The sequence below is a fragment of the Scyliorhinus canicula genome, chromosome 5 (genome assembly GCF_902713615.1).
Source record: "Scyliorhinus canicula chromosome 5, sScyCan1.1, whole genome shotgun sequence".
Lineage (NCBI taxonomy): Eukaryota > Metazoa > Chordata > Chondrichthyes > Carcharhiniformes > Scyliorhinidae > Scyliorhinus > Scyliorhinus canicula.
In genome coordinates, this window is record NC_052150.1 from 9,867,101 (window position 1) to 9,881,153 (window position 14,053).

The following is a 14,053-nucleotide window of genomic DNA, read 5'->3' on the forward strand; positions in this document are numbered from 1 at the left end:
AGGATTAATTTGATCAAGATGAAACATGCCATCAGTGGAATTTCAAAGAGAAATTGCCAATGTTGGACAGCCTCTATTGACGGAATCCAGGCAGTAAAGAACGATTTGAAGCGGGTTCCGGTTCACACCGGATGTGTGGTCGCCATTGCAGTGACGTCAGCGTAAAAGTGGTCTATCTGTTTATATTGGGGGATCCCAGCATGCAATGAGCCGTTGCCGAGCAACCAGGACGCTCGACCCGCCCCGGGGATCCGCTACCTGGTAAACAAGGTGCAGCGAATAAATAAGCACATTGCATTAAATCTACCGCATATAATTTATCGCATAATACGGTTCCATAAAATTCATTGCATAGATGTAAAGATAGATAGACAGTTAAATTATTTGATTGTAATTGTTAATCTGAAGAGTGAGCCCAGTTCCTCACTGTATCCCTTTACCTGTTACCTGGGCAGGTGAGTGTGGCACGTGTTGTCTGACTTTGTGGCACAACCTTTTGCAGACTTTGCATGACCTTATTGGCAACAGAGCAACTTTCATTTAACTTCTTTAACTTCTCAAGGGTTGGCTTTGGGACCCTGTGACCTTCTTCCCGCCCGCCTGCCTCAACTAAACTTATGAAACAAAATATCTTTGCATCATGTATGAAGTTGCTAGAGTTCGCAATGCAGCTTAATCCCTTATGTGCTTAGAAATCAGAAATGGGGAATCCTGTTTGCATGGGTCTCACCCCCACAACCCAAAAAGATGTGCAGCATAGGCGGATTGGCCACTCTAAACTGTCCCTTCATTGGAAAAAAAGAATTGGTCACTTTAAATTTCTAAAAGGAAATGGGGAGTCGTCTATCGACACAGCTACTTTGTCTCTTTGCCACTGTTGCAATTGTGCGATTTATAACCAGTCTGTTTCTATAAATGTATTTCCCCCACCTCCTGCATTAATTTGGAACTATCACACATCTGTCAGCTCAGCCAAAATGGGGTGTTTGGTTTTGCTACACACCATTGATGTGGTTTTAGATACGTGGGATCTTAAACGGGATTGCAAACCCTACCTGTCCCATTGAGTTTTCACTGAGTTTGAAGTACAGCACTGCAGTTTAACACGGCTGCCCAGCTGACACCCAGTATAAGAATATCTTCGCACACACACAAGTTTGCAGCATTTCCAGGGGAGGGAGGAGGGAGGTGGGGGTGGGGAGGGAGTGGGGGGGGGGGGGGGGGGGGGGGGGGGACTAGTTGTATTTGGCTGTTAATTAAATATTTCTTTTTTTTTTAAATTTTCTTTTTTTTTTATAAATTTAGATTACCCAATTATTTTTTCCAATTAAGGGGCAATTTAGCGTGGCCAATCCACCTACTCTGCACATTTTTAGTATGTGGGGGCGAAACCCACGCAGACATGGGGAGAATGTGCAAACTCCACACGGACAGTGACCCAGAGCCGGGATCGAACCTGGGACCTCAGCGCCGTGAGGCGGTTGTGCTAACCACTAGGCCACCGTGCTGCCTTAATTAAATATTTCTTAATGTTCAAGTTCGAAGCGAATTATTGGTAGGAGATCAATGACGCCAGACCCTGATCAGGATAGACCAGGGCAACTGATGGTCCGAAACAAGTTTAATTGTTCCATTTTTTTCTTTATCAAGGAGACAGACAACTTGATTTGGAAAGTAAGGAGCCCAGAGGGCCTGCAAATGTAAATTATGGCCTATTTACATTCCACCAGCCAATTAGCTATGATAATGAAAGGTGAATTAATATCAAAGGCCAGTTAAGATACACCTGAGGATTCTTAATTAACTAATGGAAGAAGTTGCAGGACACCTGCCATAAATCTTCTAAAACCATGGAACCATTACAATAAAAGCAGAAAATGCCAATAGCGCTCAGAAGGTCTGGCATCATCTGTAAAGAAATAAACCTGATATGAACTCTGTCTCTCCAGCATTTTCCCTTTTTATTTCAGATCTCCAGCATTCGCAATATTTTGTTTATTAAAGGGGTTGTCTGGGGTCTAGAGAAAGGCAAATATCATTACAATTAAAATAATAATTATTATCATTATGAATGCAGAAAAGATTCACGAAAATGGGCCTAGGGACGAGCAAATTCAGTTAAGTAGATAGACTGGAGAATTTGGGACTAATTTCCTTGGAGGAGTTGGGACTGTTTTGCTTGGAGAAGAGAAGGTTGAAAGGAGGTTTGATAGAGATAAGAACAAAGAACAATACAGCACAGGAACCGGCCCTTCGGCCCTCTAAGCCTGCGCCGACAATGGTACCTGCCTAAACTAAAACCGTCTGAACTTCCGGGGTCCCTATCCTTCAAAATCATGATGGGTCTGGACAGATTAAATAGGGTGAAGCTTGTGAAAGGATTGAGAACCAGAGAGCACAGATTTAAGATAATTGGCAAAAAAAAAAGCAATAGTGGGCTGCATGGCGGTGCAGTGGTTAGCACTTCTGCCTATGGCGCTGAGGACCCGGATTCGATCGTGGCCCCGGGTCACTGTGTGGAATTTGCAAATTCTCCCCGTGTCTGTGTACACCCCAAAGATGTGCACTATAGGTGGATGGGCCATGTTGGATTGCCCCTTAATTGGAAAAGAAAATTTGCTACGCTAAATTTACAGGAAAAAAAAAGCAATAGTGACCTGAGGAATACTGTTTGTGTGCGGTGAGGGGGTTAGGATCTGGAATGCACTGCCTGAATAGGTAGTGGAAGCAGCTTGAATCTTGGCATTCAAGATGGAAATTTATTTGACATCTGAATTGGATGCCTGTGCAGGACCAAGGGGAGAAGGCACTAGATGAATTGCTCCGATGGAGAGCTGGCACCGGTACAATGGGCTCAATAGCTTCCTTCTGTGCTGTAATAATGTTGTGATTCTGTGATCCAGGAAACTAGAGAGCAGTGATTTTGATATCCATTCTGAGTAAAGATATGAAGATCTGACTATGGAGCTTCTGGCTAGGAATTAGATCAAAACAGTGAGTCAATAAAGGTTCCTGGAGGAACGCTATTGAAATTCTTAATTACTCGATTTCCTTGACGTTGTGACAAAGGAGATGGATAAGATAAGGCAGTGGGTGTGGTATACTCAGATTTCAACAAGGTGCTTGATAACAGTTCCAATGGAAAGGCTGGTACTGAAAAGTATGTCAAAATAATTGGAAGTATTTTTCATTGGATACAATGGGTCGATAGAGAAAAATTATTCCCACTGGTTGGGAATTAGGACTGGGGGGGGGGGGGGGGGGGGGGGGTGCGTAGGCTTAAAATCAGAATCAGACCTTTCAGTAGTGAGAACAGGGAACATTTCTTCATGCAAAAGATAGTGGAAATTTGGAATTCCCTTTTTCAAACTGCAATTGATGCCAGATCAATAGATAATTTTAAATCTGAGATTTAGAGATTCTTGTTATCCAAAGATATTAAAGGGATAATGGGCAATGGTGGAAATATACAGTTAGTTCACGGATCAGCCATGAATGCATTGAAGGATGGGCCAGGCTTAAGGGGCTAATTGGCCTCCTCATGTTGCAATGATATATAATTGGTTGGCCTTTAGAACTTAGAGGTATCGTACAAGGACAGGGTTTGTTGTCAGCCTGCAAGAATGTTACCAGCGAGGTCCCGTAGGGGTCTGTTTTTTTTGTTTATTATCATCAAAAAAGATTTGAAGGAGTAACATAAATGGAAATCGAAAAGCAACACAGAAAATAATAGAAATACTCAGCAGGTCGGGCAACATTAGTGCAGTGAGAAATAGAGTTAATGTTCCAATTCAGTGACCCATCATCAGAAGCAGTTATTATAAAATTGTCCAGCACAAATCATCCTGACACATCATTTTTTTACATTTAAAGTACCCAATTAATTTTTTCCAATTAAGGGGCAATTTACCGTGTTCAATTCACTGTGTGTTGCACATCTTTGTGTTGTGGGGGCGAAACCCACGCAAATACGGGAAGAATGTGCAAACTCAACACGGACAATGACCCAGAGCCGGGATCGAACCTGGGACCTCGGTGCCGTGAGACTGCAGTGCTAACCACTGAGCCACCGTGCTACCACCCTGACACATCTTAATAACTTGCTGGTGCGCACGCTTGCACTGCCGTGTCTCCACGGTTGTTTCCAAGTTGTTTATACTGTCATACATGTAGTGCTTAACCATCAGAAACTTCTGAACTGCAAATCAGCTCAGGAGGGGGAGGGGACTCCGCACAGACAGTGACCCAAGCTGGGAGGCTTATGCTGGTAGATCCTATGTCTGAGTGGACTTCCTCCGGGTACTCTGGTTTCCTCCCAAAAGTCCCGAAAGATGTGCGTGTTAGGTGAATTGGACATTCTGAATTCTCCCTCAGTGTACCCGAACAGGCGCCGGAATGTGGCGACTAGGGAATTTGCACAGTGTTAATGTAAGCCTACTTGTGACATTAATAAAGGTTATTATTAGATTAGAATAATGCTTAATGGTAGTTGCATTGAGCCTATATTAATAAAGAATAGCAATGAGTGTTTAGGGAGTAAATTGATGAATAAATATGTCAGAAATCTACTTCTCGCTTCACAAAAAAATGGTTGTCATTTGAAATGTAACAGCAAGTTGATTTTTCTCCCCAAAAATAATGTAGAATCCCTACAATGCACAATGGCGCAGTGGTTAGCACTGCCGCCTCACGGCGCCGAGTACCCGGATTCAATTCCAGCCTCAGATCGCTTTCCGCGTGGAGTTCACACATTCTCCCCATGCCTGCGTGGGTCTCACCCCCACGACCCAAAAGGATGTGCAGGGTAGGTGGATTGGCCACGCTAAATTGACCCTTAATTGGAAAGAAGAAGTGCGTACTCTACATTTATTTTAAAAAGTGAATCCCTACAATGCAGAAGGAGGCCATTCGACCCATCGAGTCCGCACCAAACCTCTGAAACCTATCCAATCCACCACCCTATCCCCGCTACACCATAACCTGCACATCTTTGGACAGTAAGGGGCAATTTAGCATAGCCAATCCACCTAACTTGTACATCTTTGGAGTGTGGGAGGAGATCGTGCGAACTCCACACAGACAGTCACCTGAAGCTGGAATTGAACCCAGGTCCATGGCGCTGTGAGGCAGCAGAGCTAACCATTGTGCCACCATGCCACCCGTACAACTTAGACATCTTGTGATTGACGAGGATGCTGCATTGAAAGTTGTTGAATATAATTTTGGTTTGACTTGTGAAATACTCGTACTCATCACTCGTGAACTGTTTAATCTTATTTAGTGATGGAATCATTGGCACTTTCAATTACTATTTCCTAAACTTTTCTGTCCCTGATTCTTAACTAAAAATGATAATAATTTTCTAGCATTAGATTTTGTATTGTTGCTCTAATAATTTAGCATTTATGTTGATTTTCAAGTCTGTTTGAAGAGTTCAATCCTTTTACTGTGCCAACTGAGTTTTCTTGGGATTTGTTTGTTCCGGCAGGTGTTTGGGTGGCTCTGTATGGGCGAACTGAAAAATAAAGCATAGTGGAAAAAAACTGGAAGATAGGCTCAGTGAGAGAGAGGGGGAACATGCCTAAATTCCAAGAAGCCAATAAAAATGTCACAAACACTTTAGCAGCGATCCGCACTGAGTCACTGATCGCAGGAAGATACCATGTGGAAGAGAAACTCGGGAGAGGAAGTTTCGGGTTGGTTTATCTCGTGCTGGACAGGAAATCTCGAAAAGGAGAAGAGTGGTAAGTTGAAGTCTTATACTTTCAAGAAGTCGTATGGTCACAGTATATGATAATTGGTCATAACGATAACTAAAAAAATTTACTAAGCAGTTATGTGTGTTAGTGTTTGTTCTGTTGGAGACCTCCTAAAATATGTCTTTTATTGTTGAACAATCAAAATGAAGCACATCACTAAGGTTGAGTGTTTGGTTGTGTTTCCATATCTCCGATTTTCCTTTCCTGTCAACTTGAAGTACATTGATTCTCTATTACGACCAAATGCTGAGAGGTAGCTGTTATATTCCTTGTCTTTTCCTCCAAGATAGCCAAATATGTAGTGTTGACAAAGAGTATACAAGTAAGACATTTTAATAAAACTAATTTATTTTACACTACTAAACTAAATGAAGTTCGCACACTCTACTGAGTTACAGATAATAAACTAATGATACTGAATCTGTTGTACAGCATTCAGTATTCTATCTAACTATTAAACTAAACTATGACTTGACCTCGTGCTATGTCTCTGCATTCACTTTTCACTCTGTTCTCATCATGTTTTCTTCAGCTTTGCCCAGAATTCTTAGAGATGCTGTTTTATATACAGTAAATTAGGAACCCCCTCTAGTGTTTGATTCAGATTTACACATAGGTTCAGATGTTATCTCTTTACTATACTGTCATTATACATATTATTGCAGTAGCTTTTCCTGGCTGGAGAGTTATTGCTTCACATTCGGGGGTCGGCCGTTTTGGACCGCGTTGTGGAGACAATTGTTTGCTCCGAGTTGTAAATCTTTGGGATTCTCTAACCCGGAGAGCTGCGGGTGCTCAAATCGATGAGCATATTCAAGACTGAGATTGATAGCTTTCTGGACACAAAGGGATACGTGGATTTGGTGGGAAAGTGACATTCAGGTTCAGGGTCAGCATTGAACAGGCACCGGAGTGTGGCGACGAGGGGATTTTCACAGCAACTACATCCATGTAAGCCTCCTTGTGACACTAATAAAGATTATTATTCTTATCTTACGGATGTTGGAGCAGGCTCGAGGGACCACATAGCTTCATCCTGCTCTTCATTCTTACATTCTGAGACAGAAGTATCAAACAATTTCCCCGCCTTGTCGTAGGCTTTCCTGGTTATTTTTTAATGACCTGGCTGTGCATTTTCTCCTGTATGACATGGCTTAAGTCTGCGTGACAGAGCAATGCAGCACATTGGAGCATCACTCGGGTTTTGCCTGTGTCCCCAGTTTGTGCTCTTGCTTTGCTGACTTTCTATCTGAATCAGAGGATGGTGGGCAATAGAGTCTGGGGCGGGATTCTCCCATCCCGTGGCAGAGTGTCCACGCCATCGTAAATGCCGTCGCGAACGGGCCACTGCCAGGAGTAATGGGGGCCAGCATGTCGTTGGAGTGGTTCACGCCGTTCTAGCTGCCGATCCCGGCGCGAACTGGGTGCCGCGGGATCTGCGCATGCGCAGTGGCGCCGGCACCAACGCGTGCATGCGCGATGGCCTCCTCCAACGCGCCGGCCCCGACGCAACATGGCGCAGAGGTACAGGGGCTGGCGTGGAAGAAAAGAGGCCGGTGGACAGAGAGGCCGGCCCGCCGATCGGTGGGCCCCAATCGTGGGTCAAGCCGCAGATCAAAAGATCATAACTTCTACTTTTTAAAATAAAATGTGAAGGGACAGAGTCACAGGGTCGGCCGCTAATTGGTTTTAACAACAAGAAAAAAAACACTTGTTTAACATGAAAAAGATGGACTATTATACAATGCCCCTTTACTCCCCCCCAGCTAAACAAATACAAATAGATTTAAAGATTAACATGGATTACAAAGTACATCTCAAGTTACAATGGCCTCATTCAAAGTCCCTCCTAGCACCCAAGATGACTGTGGTCAAATAGGGCAGCACGGTAGCATTGTGGTTAGCACAATTGCTTCACAGCTCCAGGGTTCCCAGGTTCGATTCCCGGCTTGGGTCACTGCTTGTGCGGAGTCTGCACATTCTCCCCGTGTGTGCGTGGGTTTCCTCTGGGTGCTCCGGTTTCCTCCCATAGTCCAAAGATGTGCAGGTTAGGTGGATTGGCCATGCTAAATTGCCCTTAAATTTCCCTTTGTGTTGGGTGGGGTTAAGGGGATAGAGTGGAGGTGTGGACCTTGGGTAGGGTGCTCTTTCCAAGAGCCAGTGCGGACTCGATGGGCCGAATGGTCTCCTTCTGCACTGTAAATTCTATGAAATTCTATGAAATACACAAATCCTGCTCTGAACTCAAGTTAGTGTCTGTGGATTTTTCCTCAGAATTCCCTCCCAGATAATGATCATATGAGTGTTTCAAAACTACACCCCCAAAAACTTGCTGTAAAATCTTCTCATAATAATAATGTTTCCCCTTAGCAGGTTGCATTCCACAATCCATACCAGGTTTTCCAAATGACACTTTTAAACCAAGCTTCCGCTCCACTTTTAATAGCAAATCCAGTTCAGCATATTACACCAACCCATTTGGGATTTCTTTATCTTGACTGCTGTGCAAACTGTTCAGAATTACTTTAACTCTTGATTCCTAGACTGTATTAAAATGGCACCAGAAATTTCAACTACCTCTGAAGTCTGCCATCCTACTTTAAACCTAGTTACTGCAATGGTCTCTTTAACTCATAACATTTTTTTACTCTTCCTTGAATTCTTCCAAACAATACCTTGGTCTCTGTTCTCTTAACGACACCTGTTTAATCATTCTTACTGTCCCAATTCCCTGGTTATCTGGACTGTAACCTATACTTTGGGAAGCCTGCCGCTTTGCAGTTCCCGTCCAGTCCAGTCTTTCTCCTGGCAGAGTTGAGGGATGTTCACTTCCTGAGATCCTATCTCCAACTGCTCTGGCTTTCTGTTAAAACCACGAATAAAGGAAAGCTCTTCCTATGGAAAGTGGCATCTTGTTGCTAAGCAACGACTTACCACGTCTATTTATTCTTCACAATAGAAACACAGTTTGAACTTAATGAACCCCATATGTATAAACATCTTTGACCAGCATGAATCTAACTATAGGTTTTACCCTTCCAGGCACAGAAACATGAAATTAAATCCACTTGAAGCCACCTTTGTTTTCCTAACATATCCCCCCATGTAACGCATTCCACCCTCCCACCCACCAAATCCATCAGGGATGCACAGGACAGTACAGTCCCCAGCGGGGAGAGAGTATTGTGCGGGGCAGCCCCTTGGCACTAAAGGAAAGTTAATAATTTAGTTCACTTTCCATCATAGAATCATAGAATTTACAGTGCAGAAGGAGGCCATTAGGCCCATCAAGTCTGCACCATTGCTTGGAAAGAACACCCTACTTAAGGGTAAGTTAGTACTTAAGCCCATGCCTCCACCCTATCCCAATAACCCCACCTAACCTTTTTGGACACTAAGGGCAATTTAGCAAGGACAATCCACCTAACCTGCACATCTTTGGACTGTGGGAAGAAACTGGAGCATCCGGAGGAAACCCACGCAGTCATGGGGAGAACGTGCAGACTTCGCACAGACAGTGACCCAAGCGGGAATCAAACCTGGGACCCTGGAGCTGTGAAGCAACTGTGCTAACCACTGTGCTACCGTGCTGCCCGATCACTTGATGATTCAAGTTCTCTGGTAAAATATTAGGCTTTCAGGCATTTCAAACATAAGCAAATAAACCAGTTAGTGGGAATAAATAATGTAGCAATATCGTTTATATTTAAATCCAGTTGATGGTGAGATGGGACTAGTTTTGTGCTGGCTAAACGTTGAGATAAGACTGACATTTCTTTTAAAAGGCAAAAGAAATATCAACAGAACCTCTTTGAGGATTTCTTTTCGGAATTCTCCCTTGCCATGTAGTGAGGAAATAGCCGCTGGTTTGTGCCAATTATAACTGTGCTAAGACATGGGTTCAGTTCCATAATATTAGATGTGTAGTTAACAAGCTTAGCTGTGCTACCATGGAAACATATCAAAGGAAGGTCAGAGGGTGACCAATTAGGGCTTGGGAAGGCAAAATCCTCATTGAAATGTTTTGTTAGAATTAGATTTGAGCTGTATATTTGCTACTCGCCTGCTATGCTAGTGCATTTTATCGGTCTTTAGTGTCAGACCTTTCCCTGCTTGTGCAAAGACATCTAATCGAAAAAAAAATTAATTAATCTCCAAAGTTACTTACAGAGAATCAAATTACAGTAACCTCAAATCTTAATGAGAAAGTCATTCCTGGGTAAACATTTCTATTCTAAAGTCAGGTTATTTGCATTTAAAAACGAAGTACTTGTGAGTGACAAAATGATTGGCTCAAACCTGACCTGTGCAGAGGAATAGATTGCAATTAGCTGAAGGTTTTTTCAAAATCATTCCTTATTTTCCTGTGAAACGCTTTCTAAAGCCCCAGTGAGGTTCAATTCTTAATGGCACCATAGAACATACAGTGCAGAAGGAGGCCATTCGGCCCATTGAATCTGCACCGACCCACTTAAGCCATCACTTCCATCCTATTCCCGTAACCCAATAACCCCTCCTGACCTTTTTTGGACACTAAGGGCAATTTAGCATGGCCAATCCACCTAACCTGCACATCTTTGGACTGTGGGAGGAAACCGGAGCACCCGGAGGAAACCCACGCAGACACTGGGAGATCGTGCAGACTCCACACAGACAGTGACCCAGCGGGGAATCGAACCTGGGATCCTGGCTCTGTGAAGTCACAGTGCTAACCACTGTGCTACCGTGCTGCCCTCCCAGTGAGAGTAATCTGCAGCAAGACATGTTTCAGCCAAATATGGTTTGTCCTCTGCACTGCTCATGTGTGAGTGTAGAAAGGTTTGATCAAATGTCATTGCACTGGCAGGCCGTGTTTGTGTGGAGACTTCACCGTCGTAACTGCTCGTTCGCACAGACAGAAGCAAAATGCTGCAGACGCTGGAAATCTGAAATAAAAACGGAGAATGTTGGAAGTACTCAGCAGGTCAGGCAGTATCTGTGAAAAGAGGAATCAGAGGTAATGGGATACTGCACCTATGTGACCCCATTTTTAGATGTAAATAATCCAACATTAGAATTGGATCCTCTTCCTCCCCAGCCGCATGGACCTCGGCATTACGCTGTCGCCAGCAGCAGGATTCCCTGTCCCCGCCTTTGGCCAATGGGATTCCCCATTGTGAAGCCTTTGCACCTCAGCCAGGTCGCCGAGCCAAAGCTCCGGTAAAGAGAAACCTCGGCTCCTGTGGGTGGCGAAGACCTGTCGCGTCCGGCCACCTCCAGCCCTTCTCCATGGATATCGAAGGCAGCACAAATGTAAAGACCAGTGGACGGAGTCTTCGATGATCCCAGGCCTCAAAGAGCGGACACAATGTGCTCCATCGAACTCTAAATGCCCAACCTCCAAATCGAGATTGTGGAAGTGTGGCGGCCAGTTCTCAAATCTGGCCAGGAATTCATCCCCAGTTCCTTTCGGGAGCCTGGCTGGGCGAACTTTCCTTCTCCGGCGCCATCTACACCCACCCCCACCCCAACCACCGAATCAATTAGGGTGTTCGACGGCCATGCTGCAGGATTTCCCCACCAAGGAAACTGCCCTATAGGTGGGTGGCCTTGAGTGTATCCTTTATGTTTTTCCTTTGTCGATCCGTAGAGTGTTGGCCAGTGGGATAAATTCCAAATCCAGTAAAGGAGGACTAAATGGATAAAAGATATGGAGAAAAGAAACTACAAGGGCAAACTAGCAAGAAATATAAAACTGACAATAATATATAAAAAGGAAGAAAGAGGTCAAAGTGAACTTAGGCTCCTTAGAAAATGAATCTGGGGAGATAGTCATAGAATCATAGAATTTATAATGCAGAATGAGGCCATTCAGCCCATCGAGCTCCACCGGCCCTTTGAAAGAGCACCCTATTTAAGCTTCCACCCTATCTCAGTGTACCCACCTAACCTTTTTGGACACAACGGGCAAATTTAGCATGGCCAATCCAGCTAATCTGCACATTTTTGGACTATGGGAGGAAACAGGAGCACCTAGAGGAAACCCACGCAGACACTGGGAGGAAGTTCAAACTCCACACACGCCCAAGGCCAGAATTGAACCCGGGTCCCTCGAGCTGTTGAGGCAGCAGTGCCAACCACTGAACCACTGTGTCAGTCATGGGGAACAAAGAAGTGGCACGGGAATTAAACAGATATTTTGCACCAGTTTTTACGGTGGAAGATACTTCAAACATCCTATTCATTCTAAAGAATGTGGGTGAGGAATTAAATTCCATCACCATCACTAGAGAAGTGTTGGTTTGTGATGCAGTGTTATGGGCCAGGGTTTAGAGAACCCCAAAGTGTATCACGGAGTTCACCTGACCCACAACTTTTAATAGATTTTGGTTATGGGGAGCACAAGGGCCCATTTTACAGGTGTGATGCAACAGAGATCTAAAGTATTTTTAAAACAAAACAATGTTTATTCTATGAATTCAATTAACACTTTATAAACACACAGTAAACATCTTATCAACTACAAACACTGATACTTTCCCAAATACAATATTCTATACGTAACCCTTAATAACTTTCCTAGCAACATCCATAAGCCCAAAACATGTTTTAACAAAGACAGCAGGTTTAAATTCACTACAGATACAGGTATTACTTTGAAATCATTAATGAGCTGAAGACACTCTTTAGCTTATAGAGAGAAAGATGAATACACACATCTGCTTGGTTCACATGCAGCTCTCCAACTGAAAGTGAAACTAAACACAGAGCTAAAACCAGCTTTCAGCACAAAACGAATGTAAAAAGCAGAGCAGAGCCCAGCTTCACCCACACACTGACATAACTGCAACTATTTGATAAACACCCATTTCTTCACCTGACAGCCGAACAAGGCCAGCAGCGCGGGTTCAGTTCCCGTACCAGCTGAGAATTCTGAATTCTCTCTCTGTGTACCCGAACAGGCGCCGGAATGTGGCGACGAGAGGCTTTTCACAGTAACTTCATTGCAGTGTTAATGTAAGCCTACTTGTGACAATACAGATTATTTATTTATTAATGTCAGACAAAAAGAAGTAGCTTCAGAGATAGTGGATGCATTGGTTGTAATTTTCCAAACAATCCTTGGATTTTGAAGAAATACCGGAGGATTGGAAAATTGCCAATGTGACACCCCCTATTCAAAAAGGGAGGGAGGCAAAAAGTGGGTAACTATAGGCCAATTAGCCCAACATCTATTATTTGAAAAACATTGGAAGCAATTAGAAAGGAAGCAATAGCAGCACATTTGGAAAATCATAATCTAATCAAGCAGAGTCATCATGGTTTTATGAAAGGGTAATCATGTCCGACTAATTCATCAGAGATTTTTGAGGAAGTCTCAACCAGACAATGGGCAGGATTCTCCGACCCCCCGCCGGGTCGGAGAATCGCAGCGGGGTGGCGTGAATCCCGTCCCCGCCGGCCACCAAATTCTCCGGCACTGGAGATTTGGCGGGGCGGGAATCGCGCCGCGCAGGTCGGCGGCCACTCGCAGCGGCCCCACCCGCCGATTCTCCGGCCTGCAGTGGGCCGATGTCTCACTGATTCTAATGCCAGTCTCGCCAGCGTAAATTGGACTAGGTCCCTTACCGGCGGGGCCTGGAGGCGTGGGTGGGCTCCGGGGTCCTGGGGAGGGCGTGGGGCGATCTGACTTGCCCCGCGATTGGGCCCACCAATCCGCAAGCGGGCCTGTGCCGTGGGGGCACTCTTTTCCTACGCGCCGGCTATGTAAGCCTCCACCATTGCCGATGCGTAGGTGACCCCACCCTGCATATGTGCAGGCATGTACGGACCCGTGCCGGCTGGCAGAGTCCCTTTGGCCCTGGCTGGCATGGCGCCAAAGGCCTTCCATGCCTGCCGGCCCGCCGGGACCCCCCACCCCGCTGGGTACTGGAGAATCCCGCCCAATAGAGGGGAACCAGTAGATGTGTTGTATTTGGAGTTCCAAAAGGCATTTGACAAGGTACCTCACAAAAGGTTACGTCATAAGTTAAGCGCCTATGGTGTTGGAAGTTGCATATTGGCATGGATAGAGAATGGGCTAATGGTGGGAAACAGCTACTGGGGATAAGGGGTTCTCTTTCACGTTGATGACATGTAGCCAGTGGGGTTCCACAGGAATTCCCGTTGAAACTACCCCTTGCTGCCCGGAAACCCATGGGCGGGGGTGCACTGCCGGCGGGACCTGAGAATCCGTGAATGACCAGAGAATTCCGGCCAATATTTCTTAATGATTTGGAAGAAGGACGCAAATGTACTATAGCCAAATTTGCAGA

At 44.8% G+C, this 14,053-nt stretch overlaps 1 protein-coding gene across 2 annotated transcripts in view; it reads left to right on the forward strand.

The window, feature by feature from the left end:
- Positions 1-212: 212 nt before the first annotated feature.
- nek11 (NIMA-related kinase 11) overlaps positions 213-14,053 on the forward strand; it is a 336,506-nt gene continuing 322,665 nt past the window's right edge. For both annotated transcript variants that reach the window (XM_038796561.1, XM_038796563.1), the window contains exons 1-2: positions 213-270; positions 5,489-5,744. In XM_038796561.1, coding sequence (XP_038652489.1) covers positions 5,578-5,744 — 167 coding nt within the window. In that variant the 5' untranslated portion in view covers positions 213-270; positions 5,489-5,577. The remainder of the gene's footprint in view (positions 271-5,488; positions 5,745-14,053) is intronic.